The sequence below is a fragment of the Sphaerodactylus townsendi genome, linkage group LG01, assembly GCF_021028975.2.
Source record: "Sphaerodactylus townsendi isolate TG3544 linkage group LG01, MPM_Stown_v2.3, whole genome shotgun sequence".
Lineage (NCBI taxonomy): Eukaryota > Metazoa > Chordata > Lepidosauria > Squamata > Sphaerodactylidae > Sphaerodactylus > Sphaerodactylus townsendi.
In genome coordinates this window covers 151,289,433-151,308,060 of record NC_059425.1, presented here as the reverse complement: position 1 = coordinate 151,308,060, position 18,628 = coordinate 151,289,433, and the positions used below count along the sequence as shown (strand labels likewise).

General features: G+C 42.4%; 1 protein-coding gene across 1 annotated transcript in view; it reads right to left on the bottom strand.

Moving 5' to 3' along the window:
- Positions 1–18,628, bottom strand: part of CSMD1 (CUB and Sushi multiple domains 1) — a 1,361,167-nt gene that overhangs the window by 906,675 nt on the left and 435,864 nt on the right. Inside the window, exon 3 of the mRNA XM_048497567.1 lies at positions 8,746–8,858. Within this exon, the coding sequence (XP_048353524.1) occupies positions 8,746–8,858 (113 nt within the window). The remainder of the gene's footprint in view (positions 1–8,745; positions 8,859–18,628) is intronic.

The following is an 18,628-nucleotide window of genomic DNA, read 5'->3' as shown; positions in this document are numbered from 1 at the left end:
TCAAGGCATCTTTTTTTTAAAAAAAACACTTCAAAGTACACTTTTTTTCCCTTAAGGTGTCTGCAGGATGTCCCCTGCCTGGTTATGTGGAATGCAGAGCTCAGGAAGGATCTTATTTTTCCCACCCAACAATTTCATTCCCTGGTCAGTTTCACCCTCCATTTGCACCTGATATTTTGTGTGCTGCTGAAGGGATTCTCCCTGCCTCAGTTCTCTGTTTCACTGCAGGTTGCCCCAGGACATTTGCTCTGCAAGCTCTGATGGGTGGTAGACATGTCATCTGTCATCCCAATGCTTTTCAATGGGAGACCTCTGTGTGGCTAAGATTTCCTTATGCGTGTCTGCGTATGTATGAAGATAGCTCCTCCGAAATAATTATTTTTTTAAAAATAGGAAAACAATATATTGCCAAAATTGGCAGAAACAGCTGAGTACAACTGTGTACTGTTCAGGCTGAAAGGGCACCCAGGATCTGAGTCTGCAGAGAAAATGTTCTAGGGCAATCTTCAGTAAATGGAGACAGGGAGAATCCTTTCACCAGTACACAAAATTTTGGGCCCAAGTCGAAGGTGAAACTGACCAGACAGTGAAACAGTTGGGCAGAAAAAAACCCCTCTTTTCAGCTCTGATGCATTTGTTGTCTGGAATGAAACCAGCAGCCGCCTCTTTTTAAGACATCCCACAGATGTCTTTTTTGTGCTCTGCAGAACAGATCAGTATGTTTTCTGCTGATCAGGAGGCTGAAGGCAACTTTAAATGTCAATTCCTACTGAGTGGTCACCACCAAAAAAGCCACTCCAGACTGTCCCTCTGTACAGCAGAGTGATATACATTACCAACTCTTTGGCACACACAGGATTAAAAAAAACTGAATATCCTATCGGATCAAGTTCATCCCCTGGGGATGCTGCTGGACCCCGGCTTCATGTTGGATAAGAAGGTGGCAGTGGTGCCCATGAGTGCCTTGCACCAGCTGCAAATTCCAGTATTTTTAATGTAACATAACAGGGGAAAATATGGATATTTCTGATCTCACAAATGAAGTATTGCTAGGAGGAAATTTATTTGGATGATACAATATGCCATCGTAATTGTTGCACTTCTGTATTTCTGTGTGCTAAGCTGGAACAATCAACTAGAAAGGCCATTGGACAGAGAGAAAGAATTCCACCAGTTAATCTATAAGGTGCTTTGAAAATAATGTGTATATAAAATGGAAGTTTGGAATTTGGAAGTCTAGAAGTTTGGTGCTACCATGGAATGTACTGCCATCCACATGTGCAAATCTAAAGGAATAATGATAATAATGATAATAGTGATAATGATGATGATGATGATGACGATGATGATAATAATAATGATGATGATGACGATAATAATAATAATAATAATAATAATAATAATAATAATAATAATAATAATAATAATAATAATTTGCCTACAATGTTCAAACTGCTGACAGGCATAATTGCTGATCAAATCCAAGATTACTTGGAGGCAAATAACATCTTGCCAGTAGAACAAAAAGGTAATAAAAGAAGAAGTAGGGGCACCAAAGATCAGCTTCTGATTGATAAAATGATACTGGAGAACTGCAAAAGCCGCAAAACAAACCTGTATACAACGTGGATTGATTACAAAAAAGCATTCGACTCACTGCCACACAGTTGGATCATCAAATGTCTGGATGTCATTGGGGTTTGTGAAAATATTAGCAAGTTTACTCAAAATGCAATGAAACACTGGAAAACTGAGTTTTTCGTGGGCAACCAAAGCTACGGGACTGTCAACATCAAGAGAGGAATCTCTTTCCAGGGTGGACTCACTGTCACCATTGTTGTCTTCATCATTGCAAATGATCCCAATTCGTCAACAATTCTACAAAAAAACAAACCTGGGCTATCAAACTGCAAAAGAATTCTACCCAAAAAAATTTCCCACTTTGGCTGTACATGGATGATCCTAAAAGCTTTATGGAAAATCAGAAACTGAAATTCAGTCACTGACCAACACAGTCAGAATCTCCGCAATGACATTAGTATGGAGTTCGGCTTGGACAAATGCATACAGTGGCATTGAAGAAAGATTACTGACAGTAAGGGCATAGAGATGCCTAATGGAAAAAACCATAAAGTGCAATCAACCTGAATCCTATACAATACCTGGGAATACTACAGCTGGACAAACATCAAGCATGGACATGTGATGAAAATGTGGTCAGCAGAGAATATGTCCAAAGGGTCAGAAAAATTTTGAAGAGCAGAATTAAAGCGGCGGGGAATCACGATCAAGGCTATCAACACCTGGGCCATACCAGGTCATCAGATACACTGCTGGAATTGTGAACTGGACGCTTAAAGCAGAGCTGGATGGATCTGGACAGAAAAACAAGAAAACTGGGATGATCAATCCACTACTCATTACACCCGCATGAAGCTGATGTTGACAGAGACTTTACCTACCCAAATCTTGCGAAAACTCAGGAGGTAGAGAGGGCTTCTGCAAGTGAAACAAACAGTGGAAGAAGAGAAACATGCACTGGCAGATTATCAATGAAAAACAGTGAAGAACCAACATTGATGAAGTCAACAGCAGAAAACTGCTCAAAGTGCAAAAGACAAAGAGTGAATACCGTAGAAAATACACTGCAAAGCAGAAGAGAAAACTGGCAAAGCAGAAGGCTCTCCATGGACAGTTCCTAGAAGAAAATTGAGGACCGGGAATTATTGACAAGGAAAAAAAAAAGAAGCCTGGTTGTGGGCTCAGCTAAAATGGAACTTTGACAAAGTGAGACTGAGGAAGCTTGATTCTTGCAGCCCAAGAACAAGCAATTCGAACAAACGCCATCAAAGCCAGAATTGAAAAGTCAACTACTAGATCCCAAGTGCAGACTCTGCAAGGAAGCAGAAATGAAACAATAATAGATCACATACTTAGCTGCTGGGTAAGAAGATCGGCGCAGGCAGATCTGACTACAAGCAGAGGCATAATACCGTTGCTCAGATGATTCACTGGAACTTGTGCCACAACTACCATCTGCCTCATTGACAAAGAACTGGTGGAATCAGCTAAGACCTGAAAAGGTCACTGAAAATGAACACGGTAAAACTACTCTGGGACTTCCGAGATTCAGACTGACAAAGTTTTGGAACACAATACTCCTGACCTCACGATTGTGGAAAAAAAGAAAGTGTGGATAGTTGATGTTGCAATTCCTGGTGACAGCAGGATTGATGAGAAGCAACTGGAAAAACTTACACGATACGAGGATTTAAGGATTGAACTACAAAGACTCTGGCACAAACCAGTACAGGTGGTCCCAGTGGTGATCGGCACACTGGGTGCAGTGCCTAAAGATCTTGAACGGCACTTAAAAACAATTGGCGCTGACAAAATCACCATATGTCAGCTGCAAAAGGCCACCCTACTTGGCTCTGCATGCATTATTCGTCGATACATCACACAGTCCTAGATGCTTGGGAAGTGTCCGACGTGTGATGTAATACAAAATCCAGCATATTGATCTTGTTTGCTGTGTATAACTGTTTTGTATCAATAATAATAATAATAAGCAGCTCCAGTGGAACATACACAAGGCAAAATTAATTGACTCCTTGTATAAATGTTAATGTAAGACATAAGCTGGACATAATGTAGGACATAAGCATTAGGATCTTAAAGAAAATGAAGAGAAGTTGTGTGTATGTGAGTACATGAGAGTGAGAGAGAGAGCCATCTCAAGTGGTCTTAAGGCTGTGCAAAAAAGAATGAAAACTGCAAAAGCTACCATGGTACTGAAGAAAATACTGCATGGAGATATAGATGTGAAGGAACCATACTGGCATATGCTAAATCTCACAGCTTTTAAACAACATTATTCTTGAAAGCATCCTCTCTATCTATATGACAAAAGTTAACAGTCCCTCATTGTAATTCAGTGTCTGATGTTTGTCATGTTCTAGCTCAAAGAAAATATATTTCATCTCACAGTAATGACAAACTGAAGTGAAATTAACAGTTCCTGTTCTGGGCAGAATTTTTAGGTGTCCTACATCACTTCCCTTTAGGGGAAAAAAACTGTAAACTACAAATTTGAGAAGTCACTGGAAAATGGCCATTTGCATGATTCTCATTATTGATTTATTTAAATTAATTCAAAATATTTACCAGCTTGCCTTTCTCCCCGAAATCTAGTACCTGAGACAGATATTCAGTGAATCAGAATATTTCAACATTGTTTCTTAAGAAATAGCTTGATGTACTGGTAGATTTTTTTCGCTTTCAAGATACAGATGATTTGATCATCCGAATCAATACTACTGAAATACCAAGATTTTGGTTTCCAAATCCAGTTTGGGAAATTACCCTTCACATAAGATGTGTAACCTGCATGAAATAGTTCTGCAGTGGGTAGCACATTGTGAAGTGGACCAGACCTTTCAGAAAGGGGAAAAAATATCCCTGATGTATATCAGAGGCCCCTTCCGCACACGCAAAATAATGCATTTTCAAACCACTTTCACAACTGTTTGCAAGTGGATTTTGCTATTCCGCACAGCTTCAAAGAGCACTGAAAGCAGTGCATTATTCTGCATGTGCGGAATGAGCCAGAGAGAATAATCAGTGCAGAGGAGGTTTGAGAAATATTGAGGAAATGACAGAGAAACCCCAGGACAGCAATGGATATGAAACAAAGCTATGAGAAAACTCTGAAATAATCTGGTTGAGATATGCACTTAAAGCATGACAATAAGTCTACCTTGAATATATCTTTCACCAATATAACTGTTCCATTTAAGAGAGAGGATTTATTTCAGCAGCTAAATTCTTTTTTTACCTCAGGATTGTTCTGTTAGACAAACAGCTGCAACAGTGATTTTCATAACAACACCAGTACTTTAGATACTGTGATGCATTAAACTTCATTATTATAGGCTCATTAATCAACACTGTGTCTTACAACAAGATGGAACAAAAAGAGGTCCAAGATGTATTTTTAAAGGAAACATCAAGTAAACCACTTAGAAAATATTTACAGTCAGTAATTTTTCACTCATGAAAAACAAGATTGAATGGACACTCTTAGCACTGAAAAAGACACCAGGACCCCGGAAGAAAACCCCGAAAGAAAAAAAATGTTTTGGAAATGAACAGATATAAGGGAAAATAAATGCTACGATGAAAGAAACCTTCTTGGGAATTAATTACTAGTACAGAAAATAACAACCAAAAAACTTTCAAGCTAATCAGCTACATCAAACTCTGTCCCCTCAAGTTGTGAAGATATGCTGATCTTTTTTTTAACAAGCTGCATATGCTCAAAATCATGATAGGATATGATAAAGAATAAGTGGGAGATAAGGAGCCAGTGCTGGAGAGGCTTAGGATGGCAACTAAGCTCCTGTGCCAGCATTTTCTAAAGATGCCTTAAGGCTTAGTGCAATAAAGCAGTCTCCTTCCTTCAGCCACCACAGCTGGGAAGAGGTTAAAGAAAGCATCTGTCTCTTCCATCCTTTCCCCCTAACCAACTGTATTAGAAGCAGCAATAAAACTCTAAAACCAGAAATTACCCTTTTTATAACTAGGATAAAGCTCTGTCAAAAAATGAACTGAACTCTAAAACATAACCATGTCAAAAGCAGCACAGAAAAGAGGGACACGGCCCCCAAAATGACAGTACTAAGGAAAACTAACCCACAAGAGAATCCACCACATTTTGTTGCAGCCCCCAACTTGTATTTTCTAAATGGGAAAACACTGGTTAAATCCAAAGGACTGCGAGGAGAACTGAATTTGCAGAACAAATTTAGTGCAATTCTAAAGAGTGGTAGTTCTGGCCTGGCCAGGGATGGCATAGCCTTGCAAGAAGGTTCCTGTGCCATGGCCAGCAAGCTAAAAGCATTGCTCCCATGATCTGTGTGAAACCTGCCTATGAAGCACAATAGGCTGTGTCTACCTTTTTGGTGGCATAAGTCTGCACTGGCAAATGGGGGCTTCCCCAGGCCAAAAGGGCTCAGGAAGCTGGCAAAAGTTGGTTCTGCCCTAGGAACACTTCCTTTGGTACCAGCACGGACTCTTGCACTGGAGGAGCACTGGTGCAGCAGCTGTGCTGGCACCTGGGCACTGCACAGCTGTGCAGCTCCACAGTGCTGACAAGTGGAATTTATGCCAGCGCAGGAGTCATGTTGCCTCCTCAGCGGTCTAATTCCCCCTTGTTTGGACTCCACTGTAAGTCTATTCCTTTTCCACCTCACTCCAGCACATCCTTAATAATGTCTTTTCAGGCGTTTAGTAGCTTTTGGCTTGTAACATCTATTCCTCACAGGGAGATTAATTTGAAGTTGCAGAGATGTGTACAGCTCTGGTATCATGGCATACAAATAGAGCATTTTGATTTGCAGAAATAAAGGGCTATTGGACAATTCAGAGATCTAATGTGATGTGAAGAACTGTTTTAAGAATTGTCTAGAAAGAAAGGAAGAGTATAACAATTGTGTAAAATAATTTCAGATTTAGAAAAAGGGATGCAACCTTTCAGCTAGAGTCTCGTATATAGCTATAACTAATTGAACTGATTCTATCAGACAATTTTCTTTCTGATTTTACTCTTCAAGAGAAACCAAATGTATTGTTGGCATGGGATGATTGAAAGATTAAACAAAATATCTTAAAGAATGCTGCTTAATGACTGCATTGCTAAAGTTCAGTATGGTCATTAGTTTGGAACAAAGCACACGCAACGGCTTTGTTTTTCTTTTTATCAAAACCTGGAAATATGTGAGATTTCAGGACAGACATTTCCCCTTTAACCATAACTTGAACCCACAAGCCCCTAAACTCTTTAGTTTTCCAACACAGGCATCAGTCTAAGTAGCTGACTCCATGACAATAGACTATAGCTTCAAAGTTTTAAATAAACATCATAAAACAGTTAAAAAACCCCCACAGATGCTAGTATTAAACAAATTTTTGAATCCCTCTCCCAAATATCTAAGTCAAAAGGAACTTTGCTTAGGGATTCAGAACAACAATTACAGAATTTCAGAATTAATGCCCAACTTGTACATAAAACTATTAGCATCCATTTCTTATTAAGCTATGGTGAGTGAAATCTAGAACAGGCCTTTTCTGCCCTATTGACTTCAGTGGACTTAGAAGGGGTAGCTCTGTCTAGGCTGCTATCCAGAGTCAGTGTTCTCATCCGCCCCAGACATCCCCATCCTACAGATGAGCTATCACTTACCATCAACAGAACCAGTTCCCAAATGGCAGGATGGGAGAGTAGCTTCAGCTAGTAGACTCTATGATCCTTGCAGAGGCAGGCCCCTCACTGCCAATGATGCCAGGGCAGGAGGTAATACTTGTACTATGTTGGGAGTCAGCAGCTGCCTGGCCAAACAGAAGACACCGGAGCAGCCTGACTCAGGAACTGGCTGCTCATCCATACTTCCCACAAAACCAGACCAAAGAGGTGGTCCTAAGGGAGATCTGGCTAGTGAACACTATTGTGTAGTTCAATGTTTACCAATGCCCCCTGCAGACCTGTTGATTCAACTGAAAGCAGCCTGATTCCTGTCAGTCTTGGATCTTATGAAAGGTACTGGCAAATTCTGATGAGACTCACTGACAAAGAAACTATGGCCTCTGCCACTCTCCAAGGCCTATACCAATTCAAAGTGATGCCATCTAGGTCACACATCACCAGAGCAACCTTCCAGACACTGAAGGATATGGTTCTAGCCCAATGCCAGGGCTTCACTGCTCCCTACATAAACATCTTAATATTTAGCCCAGATTGGGCCTCTCAACTGCAGCATCTGGAGAAGGTGTTCCAGGTCTTGGACAAGGTAGGGGTGAAAGGCAGACTCAAGAAAGGACATCTCAGGTACCTTTCTGGCCAAGACTGCCTCCAACCACTGCCAGTTAAGGTGACCTCCCTGAGACAGTGCCCTTCACCAAGAAACAGCTAAGCAATTTCTGGGATTGGTAGGGTATTATAGTAAATTTACACCACTCTTGGCCAATTGGGCCAGCCCACAGATGGGCTGCCTACAAGAACAAGCTGAGAACCTGGGGCTCAAGCCAGAATCCAGAAAAAAGGCTCTAGGAAGTCACAGCAACAGCAGCAAGCCAAGGGCCAGGGTGAACACCTTTTCCAGTATAATTTTCTTTGTTAGGTAAATTATGAACAATCACAACTTTTACTCCACATGTACTGTCATAATTTCAATAATTTCAAGGGTTATGCTGTAGTTCAAGCAATTTAAGAGATGTAGATTAAGTCTTCAGATATTGCTGATGAGAAGCATGTTCTTCCCTGATGGTAGGTGTTTACCACCAAACATATGCTAAACAACATACTGAAGCCACAAACATCTGAAAGAATATCCATTCTACTCAAATCTCCAGTATTTAGAAAACAACATGTGCAACAAATCAAAACAAGGCGACAAAGCTAATGATTAAGTTGTATAAAGAAAAACTCAAAAACACTAAAACAATCCAGCCATTTGCATTCAAAATTTGAACATACTATTACAATGCATTAAAATGTAAAGATTACTAAAACATAACATTTTTAGGCAGAAGATGAAAGAAGGAAAAGAATGTCATTAAATACATTTAATTTTACATCTATATTTTATTTATAGGGAGATAAGAATGATCGTTACAACCATTCACAATATTTTCTCCATACATTTTTAAAGGGATCTTAATAGCATTAAAAATGATACAGAATCCTACCTTCGTATATAGCCTTGAATCCTTGGGCACTTACAGCAAAGTCAGTAGTGAAGCTGAGTGTTAGAATAGAACCACTGCTCACTATAGGCGATGGCAGTTGAAATCCAGAAAGCCTACAGAATACACAGGATACATAAAAATAATGAGATGCGAGAAGACACTAAAGGCATTGGTTAATTATAGCACCCAAGCTAAACAGTAGCTTTCAAGATTTTATCCTGGCAGCTTGTGTAACATTTGATTAAAACACTTTCCTGGAAGCAAGCCCCTTTAAGGACACCAGCATAGAATTCTGACTTGCTGAAGATTGCATTGTAGGGGAGTCATCTTAAACACATCAGGTCAGACGGGGAAGGGCTGTGGCTCAGTGGTAGAACATCTGCAGAAGATCCTAATTTCAATTCCTGGCATTTCTTGTTAAAATTATCAGGTAGTAGGTGATATGGAAGATCTCAACATGAGACACCGGAAAGCTATTCCCAGTCTGAGTAGAAAGTCTGTCATTGATAAACTAATGGTCTTACTCAGTGTAAGTCAACTTCATGTGGTTCTGGTGGTTTTTCCGGGCTGTGTGGCTGTGGTCTGGTGGATTTTGTTCCTAATGTTTTGCCAGCATCTGTGGCTGGCATCTTCAGAAGTGTATCACAGAGAAAAGTCTGTTTCACACTGTGTCTGAGGTCCTTTCAGCACCGCAACGGTGCGGGGGTGCGTCGGCATAAACAATGGTGACGCACACCCCCCCGGGACCGTTCGCATGGATGGTCCCGGGAGGGTGGCAGGCAGTGGTGCAGCCTTCGCACAGGCTGTGCCTTTGCCGAACGCCTACCTTGTCTCCTGGCTTCCAGCTTGTCGCAGAAGCCAGGGGACATGCCCCTGCAGCCTGGAGCAGCGGCCCTGGAGTCGCAGGCCAGGGGGGGCATGTCCGGAAGCCGGAAGCCAGGAGACAAGGTAGGAGTTCGGGAAAGGGGGGGATGACGCCTTCCAGCCACTGCTGTTCGCACGGCAGCGTTTGGAAGCCACTTTTTCCGAAATGTCCGGAAGCCGGAAGCCAGGAGACAAGGTAGGAGTTCGGGAAAGGGGGGGATGACGCCTTCCAGCCACTGCTGTTCGCACGGCAGTGTTTGGAAGCCACTTTTTCTGAAATACCTCGCTTGGAAACAGCAGCTTCGCGCCTCTCAGGGGTTGTGAGGCCGCCGACCCTGCGATGTGGCGGCAGCCGTGTAAACCCTTCCCCAGGGATGTTGTTTTTAGTGTCCCTGGGACGCTGTGTTCCGCCCGTGCGGAAACAGCCTAAGTGGGAACGGAAAGTTTAGTGTGGTATATTGTCCATGTCCCAGGGTGGAGAACCAATCATAAAGTGTTTGGGTGGAACTTGCTATGCAAAGGTGTGGTTGAGTGCATTGTATTGCAGGTGGGGTTATTAGTCCTTTTTTTAAGTACTGGGAGCCAGGCTTTGTTAATTTTTAACATCTCTTCTTTCTTATTGAAGTTGTCCTGGTGTTTGTGAATTTCAATGGCCTCCCTGTGCAGTCTAACATAGTAAGCTGCTGAATTGTCCAGAATTTTAGTGTTCTCAAGTAAAATATTATGTCCAGTTTTGTTTAACACATGTTCTGCAACTGCAGATTTTTCAGGATGGTTAAGCCGACAGTGTCGTGTTCCTTAATATGGGTCTGAATGCTGCGTTTTGTGGTTCCTATGCAGACCTTTCCACAGCTACAGGGTATGCAATATATTCCTGCAGAAGTGTGGGGGTCTCTCTTGTCCTTTGCTGAGGGTAGCATTTGCTGTATTTTCCTGGTGGGTTTGAATATGGTCTGTAGGTAATGCTTTTTCATCAGTCGGTAATGCTTTTTCTCTGTGATACACCTCTGAAGATGCCAGCCACAGATGCAGGTGAAACGTTAAGAACAAGATCCACCAGACCACGACCACACAGCCCGGAAAACCCACCAGAACCAGTTGAATCCGGCTGTGAAAGCCTTCGACAATACATTCAACTTCATGTGTTCATGTGACAAGTTCCATGCATTGGGGAAGCTCATCCTCTGATAATTCCCCTGTTAAAAGTTCATGAATAAAGTTAGTTTTCATAGGGGATCCTGTGCACATGTCATTTTTTTCTTTTGGGGGGGAGGGAAATGTCTTTGTAGCTACGATCACATGCTATGAGAATGGCAGCTACTCAGAGGCCTGGTCTACCTCCCTTTAAGAAGCAGCGGGCCCTCCGAGTGGTTGTGATTCTCAGATGGTGTAGCTACGAAGGCACCTCCCCCAAATCAAAAAATTAAAACAATAAAAAATCACAGTTGGGATCTCCAGGGAAAATTAACTTTATTCATGAACTTTTAACAGGGAAATAGCAAGCAGATGAGTTGCTATTAGAGGAATCCTCTGTGGGAAACCTTCAGCAAATGGTGGTGGCTGTATGGAGACTCCTGAAGCTGGAAGAAAATGGCGGGCGCAAGCTGCAGTGAAAATTAAAATAAGAGATTGAGCGATGGCGGGGGGGGGGATGGGGAAAATAAGTGTTTTGGCTGGCAACACTTTATTTCTCTTGCACTGTGTGGGAAAAAAAACCCAAAGTGGCTCTTTTTAAAACATCTATTTGTGTTGCACAGAAAGGACCTTTGCTTCATTCTCCCTTGAGTGATTCCAGAAAATCAGGGAGGATGATGACATCACAAAGTTATGTATTAACTTTTTGTATCCATATGTGCTGATGTTACTAAAGACAAATGAATCCATTAGAATATAGATTGCGCTTGTTGTACTGATCCATGATCTTAATGATCAGAGATCATTGGAACAGTTCTGTAGCCATTTTACAATAATTAGTTGCAAGTCGCTGAAAGGGACCTGTCACTTCTGACACAAAAGATTTTTGCAAAACCTATCCAATCCATTATTAGTCAGAACAAGTATGAACAGATAAACTATTGAATACAATTACATTGTGGCAGCTACTAGAACCCCTTCCTCTGATCCAAAGATTGCTTAAGTGTAAGAAAGAGGAAATCCTATACCCCTCTGAAGTTTTCAGCTTTAAGTTCCCAGTATCACAATTTCCCCTTAACAGTCCATTGTAAACTTCAGGCCAACATTCCATTTTGTAATTCATTAAATTTCTCTATGTGGACCTATTGGTTTCTGTCACAAGACCGACTTTTTATCTTACATTTCAAGAAGTATAACTGTACTATTTTCTGGATACTTTTTGCACTGGATTATTAGGATTTCCTGATTATACCTCTATTCACAATGTATAAGAAACTGAATGCATAATGCTCTGTCTTGGTATTTTAGTAATCAATATTTTTCTGCAGTGTTGGTCCCATTGGTAGCATTTACTAAGCTAAACAACACTACATAATAGTAAAATATAAAATAACTACTCAATAAAACAACTCTGGCTATCTAACACAGTTAATAGAATGCAGCACCTCATTAGAGTTTCTATTGGGAAAAGAATCAATATGCTAACACCACTGAATATGACCTGTTGAAGCCAAAATTACTGTTGCAAAATAATAAAGGTAAGAGCGAGACTCAAAAGCTTAATGGAGAAAAACAAAAGTACTCAATTCTCCAACTCCTAACAAGAACTTCTTCTATTAAACAATATATAAAAGTTTCAGAAATAACTTTTAACGTGAAACTCTAACTAGAGAGTGTTGCAAATTTTTCAGCAAAACTGTTCAGTAGTCAATGGCATAACTGTACAAAATGACACCTGGGGCTTGTCCCAAGTGCCACCCACAACCAGACCCCCAGCTGAACTATCCCACCCCCCTTCCAAACTCTCCTGCCCCCCCCACCAATTACTTACTCCACCATTGTAGCAATCCCACTTGGCTGATGCGGCAGTCAGCAAGGAGCAGGATGGGCAGGCAGGCAGGAGAGAAGCCTTCCCCAGCAGGCCCACCACCAGCTCTGGGCTCCCCCTCGGCAAGCCGTGTGGAGCTCCACTGGGGCCCTGCCACCACCCTTTTGTTGAGAGTGGGGATGGGGGAATTCAGTGAGCAGCAGTAGCATATCTAGGCAAACTGGAGCCCTCGGCAAAACCTGAGTTTGATGCCCCCCCATGGGCGGCCACCCTCCCCCACCGTGACCAAACAATGATTTTTTTCCACCAGGTCGTTTCAAAGTCACTATCACATTATAGAACATGCCCCAACTCACAAATCTGAATACAGCAATGGGCCATGTCACACAGCAGAAATAATTTTTGGAAAACATTTTCAAAATGCTTTCAAAATGTTTTATTACTGCTATGAAAACATTTTATGATGTTGTATCCAGTCTCCCCCCCCCCCCAATTTGGGGAAACAGCATCATTTTCAATGTTTTTTAAACAGGGGACCCCAGATTCTCCCTTTAAGGTGGATTTAAAAGGAGAATCTGGGCTCCCTAGTTTAAACAAATGATGCTGGAAACTACCCACAAACAGCATCATTTTCAACAGTGGTTAAGAACATAAGAACATAAGAACAAGCCAGCTGGATCAGACCAAAGTCCATCTAGTCCAGCTCTCTGCTACTCGCAGTGGCCCACCAGGTGCCTTTGGGAGCTCACATGTAGGATGTGAACGCAATGGCCTTCTGCGGCTGTTGCTCCCGATCACCTGGTCTGTTAAGGCATTTGCAATCTCAGATCAAGGAGGATCAAGATTGGTAGCCATAAATCGACTTCTCCTCCATAAATCTGTCCAAGGCCCTTTTAAAGTTATCCAGGTTAGTGGCCATCACCATCTCCTGTGGCAGCATATTCCAAACACCAATCACACGTTGCGTGAAGAAGTGTTTCCTTTTATTAGTTCTAATTCTTCCCCCCAGCATTTTCAATGTATGCCCCCTGGTTCTAGTATTGTGAGAAAGAGAGAAAAATTTCTCTCTGTCAACATTTTCTACCCCATGCATAATTTTGTAGACTTCAATCATATCCCCCCCTCAGCCGCCTCCTCTCCAAACTAAAGAGTCCCAAACACTGCAGCCTCTCCTCATAGCGAAGGTGCTCCAGTCCCTCAATCATCCTTGTTGCCCTTCTCTGCACTTTTTCTATCTCCTCAATATCCTTTTTGAGATGCGGTGACCAGAACTGGACACAGTACTCCAAGTGCGGTTGCACCACTGCTTTATATAAGGGCATGACAATTTTTGCAGTTTTATTATCAATTCCTTTCCTAATGATCCCCAGCATAGAGTTTGCCTTTTTTACAGCTGCCATGCATTGAGTTGACATTCCCATGGAACTATCAACTAAGACGCCTAAATCCCTTTCCTGGTCTGTGACTGATAGCACTGACCCCTGTAGCGTGTATGTGAAGTTTGGATTTTTTGCCCCTATGTACACACTTTACATTTTGCTACATTGAACTGCATTTGCCAATTCTGAGCCCACTCACCTAATTTATCAAGGTCCGCTTGGAGCTCTTCGCAATCCTTTGCGGTTCTCAACCCCCTACATAATTTGGTATCATCTGCAAACTTGGCCACCACGCTACCCACCCCTACTTCCAGGTCATTTATGAATAGGTTAAAGAGCACTGGTCCCAAAACGGATCCTTGGGGGACACCACTCCCGACATCTCTCCATTGTGAGAACTTCCCATTTACACCCACTCTTTGTTTCCTGTTTCTCAACCAGTTTTTAATCCATAGGAGGACTTCCCCTCTTATTCCTTCATTGCTGAGTTTTCTCAACAGTCTCTGGTGAGGAACTTTGTCAAAAGCCTTTTGGAAATCCAAGTAGACAATGTCCACCGGTTCACCCCTGTCCACATGCCTGTTTACACCCTCAGAGAACTCTAGTAAGTTTGTAAGACAGGATTTGCCTCTGCAAAAGCCATGCTGACTCTTTCTCAGCAGGTCTTGCTTTTCTACATGTTTTATAATTTTATCTTTAATTATAGATTCTACTAATTTACCAGGAACAGATGTCAAACTGGCTGGCCTGTAATTTCCAGGGTCCCCCCTAGATCCTTTCTTAAAGATTGGTGTGACATTGGCCATCTTCCAGTCTTCAGGGATGGAGCCTGATTTCAGGGATAAGTTGCATATTAAAGTGAGATCAGCAATTTCATGCTTGAGCTCTTTAAGAACTCTTGGGTGAATGCAATCTGGGCCAGCGGATTTGGTAACATTTAGTTTATCAATGGCTGCCAGAACTTCTTCCTTGTCTACCACTATCTTCACTAGTTCCTCGGATTCGCCTCCTAAGAAGCTTGGTTCAGGTGCAGGAATGTTCCTCACCTCCTCTCGGGTGAAGACAGATGCAAAGAATTCATTCAGCTTCTCTGCAATCTCCCTGCCGTCTTTTAGCACACCCTTTGTTCCTTTGTCATCTAACGGGCCTACCGCTTCCCTTGCTGGCTTCCTGCTTTTGATGTACTTGAAGAACTGTTTGTTGCTGGTCTTGATGTTCGCAGCCATGCGTTCCTCATAATCCTTTTTTGCCTCCCTTACAGCTAACTTGCTTCTCTTTTGCCACCATTTGTGTTCCCTCTCATATTCTTCATCAGTCAAACTGGACTTCCATTTTCTAAAAGACATTTTCTTTTTTCTGATAATTTCCTCAACCTCTCTTGTTAACCACGGTGGCTTTCTTTTGGACTGGGTGCTGCCTTTTCTAACCTGTGGAACACATTCCAGCTGCGCTTTATTACTGTGTTTTTAAATAACCTCCAAGCATCCTGGACAGTTTTGACTCTCTTGATTTTCCCTTTCAGCTTCCTGCGCACTATCCCCCTCATCTTTGAGAAATTTCCCTTTCTGAAGGCGAATGTAACTACATTAGTAGTTGCCACTTGTTCGCATGCTGAGATACTGAATCTGACAGCATTGTGGTCGCTGTTCCCTATCGGCTCAACAACACTGACTTCCTGCACCAGGTCCTGGGTCCCACATAGAATTAGATCTAGGATCACCTCTCCCCTGGTTGGTTCCACAACCATCTGCTCTAAGCCACAGTCATTTAGCATATCCAGGAATGCTCTCTCCTTACTATGACCTGAACATGCATTTTTCCAGTTTATATGGGGATAGTTAAACTAGGGAGCCCAGATTCTCCTTTTAAATCCACCTTAAAGGAAGAATCTGGGGTCCCCAGTTTAAACAACATTGAAAGTGATGCTATTTTGGGGAGGATTCTCCTCCACCCTGAAACAGCATCACTTTCAATGTTTGAACTGGGGACCTCAGATTCTCCCTTTAAATCCATGCAGAAGGGGGTGGATTTAATAGTAATAGTAATCATCATCATCATCATCATCATCATCATCATCATCATCATCATCATCATCATCATCATCATCATCATCATCATCATTATCATCTGAGGGTTTTTTGATTTTGGCCTTGATCGAATTTGTTCTAATGGCTTGCTTTTGGGTGGCTAAAATCAAGGATTCAGTTTCCTTTTTCAGAGTTCCAGTTGTTAACCACAGCCAGGTCTTTTCGTTATCCACCTTGTCTTTGATTTTCTCCAGAAATTGGCCGTGCAGTGCTTTGTTGTGCCAGCTTTCAGTCCTCATTTTAATCACATTTTTTCTGTATTCTTGTTTGGCTTTCTGGGTTTGCAGCAAATGTCTGTTCTTCACTTCAATCAATGCCTGTTCTTGACTTTCCTTCACATAATCGGCCAGTGCATTCTTCTCCTCTTCCACTGTTTGCTGTACTTGCAGTAAGCCCCTGCCTCCAGCTCTCCGGGGAAGGTATAATCTATCAGTATCACTGTGTGTGGAAACACAATACACCAGACATCACTGTGATCGAGGACATGAAAGTGACCATCATCGACATAGCAATCCCCGGTGACAGCAGGGTCATTGAAAAAGAACACTAGAAGGTCACTAGATACCGCGATTTGAAAATCGAGCTTCAGCGTCTATGGCACAAACCAGCTGAGGTCATCCCAGTGGTAATCGGCCCACTGGGTGCCATCCCGAAAACACTACAGCAGCACTTGAAACATCTTCGAATTGACAAAATTAACATCTGTCAAATTCAAAAGGCAGCCCTGTTGGGATCCGCATGAATACTACGCCAATACATTACAACTTCCTAGGCCTCTGGGTGAGGCTCAAATTGTAATGAAGGCCAACAACCAGCTAAAGATCTGGCAGCTGTGAAATCTACAACAACAACAACAACAACAACCAACCTTTATTAGGCATTGAGAGAGAGAGAGAGAGAGAGAGAGAGAGAGAGAGAGAGAGAGAGAGAGAGAGAAAGAAAGAAAGAAAGAAAGAAAGAAAGAAAGAAAGAAAGAAAGAAAGAAAGAAAGAAAGAAAGAAAGAAAGAAAGAAAGAAAGAAAGAAAGAAAGAAAGAAAGAAAGAAAGAAAGAAAGAAAGAAAACAAGCATTGGCAGGAAGGAGTGGATTTAAAAGGAGAATCTGGGGAAATTTAGGGGGTGCCTGCTGTCAGGGGTGCAATTATTAAGATAGCAGCACCAAAATTTCAGAGTATCTTCATGAGACCCTAATGATGATACCAACCAGGTATGGTGAAGTTTGCTTCAGGGGATCCAAAGTTATGGATCCTCAAAAGGGTAGCCCCATCTACATTAGCTCCCATTGGAAATAATGGGAGATGGGGGCACCCTTTTGGGGGGTCCATAACTTTTGACCCCCTGAACCAAACTTCACCAAACCTGGGTGGTATCATCAGGAGAGCTTCCCGAAACATCTCTGAAATGTTGGTGCAGCTAGCCTTAAATCTGCACCCACTGCAGGCCATAAACAGAAAAACACTGAAAATAGAAAAAACTCAGAAACGAACTTGCATTTCTGGCGCCCACCACAAGGTGGCGCTCTGGGCATCTGCCCACTTTGTCCAATGGGAGGAATGCCTCTGGTGGGCAGGCAAGAGAGAAGTTTTTCCTGGGAGGGTTGCAGCCTGGCTCCTTGTTAGCCTCATATCAGCCAAGTAGAAGTGCTGCAGTAGCAAAGTAAGGGCTCCAAGTCCCCGACTGGGGCTGGGCATGGGGTGAAGGGAGCGGCAGGGTGCCAAATGACCCAGACAAATGACATCTGGGTCGTATACTCCCTCCTTCCGCCCCCCCCCGGATATGCCATTGTCAGTAGATGAACATAACCTGTTCTGCACTCATGATCGGAATGTGTGCATATCAGAAATATATTTGGATTGTCTCAAGGATCTCAAACAGCTATCAGACTCTACACTTGCAGCTACTTGTTAGATCCTGACTCATGCCTTCTGAGGATCAGCTGGCAGCTGGGTTCTGACACCTTCCCCTGAAAAAATTTGGGAAGCTGCACATTGGGAGAGCAGAAAGAACTTCCTTTCAAGTTTGGTGGGAACAGAAGTTCCTGGGCTCCCTGTTGCTAAAGGAAAAGGAGAAAGCTGGCTTTCTTGTTATCTCTGCACTGGGGTTTCTAATGGCATCTTTTTCCAAATATGCTGCATCTCAGCAAGGCTGGAAGGCAACCAATTTTCCAGAATGAGGTATCAGAAAATCCCAACTTCCATCTGACCAACTGTGAGTGAGGCCCCAATTCCTTCTCTCCCCCCACCTGCAAAAAAACCCCTCCCACAACTTTGTTGGAAAGACAGCAAATTTCTCCTGATCCATCAACTGGGAGGCAGCTTCTGATTGCTGCAAGTAGCCTGTTCCTGGAAAAAGACATATACTGGGTGGTTACAAACAGCCTGTAGATTAATAGGCTGCCTGATCATCACTCGTGAACAAAAAGTGAGCAGAACTGGCAGACATTCAAGCATCCCTAACTGCAACTGTGGCTTACCAATAAGAAGTAGTTTAAAATTGCTTCACATGATAGGCTGTTTTCTGCAAAGGTGTATACTTGTATGGGTCAAAGTCCATGCACATAAGGGTAGTGTCATTGTTTCCCAACAAGTCTGC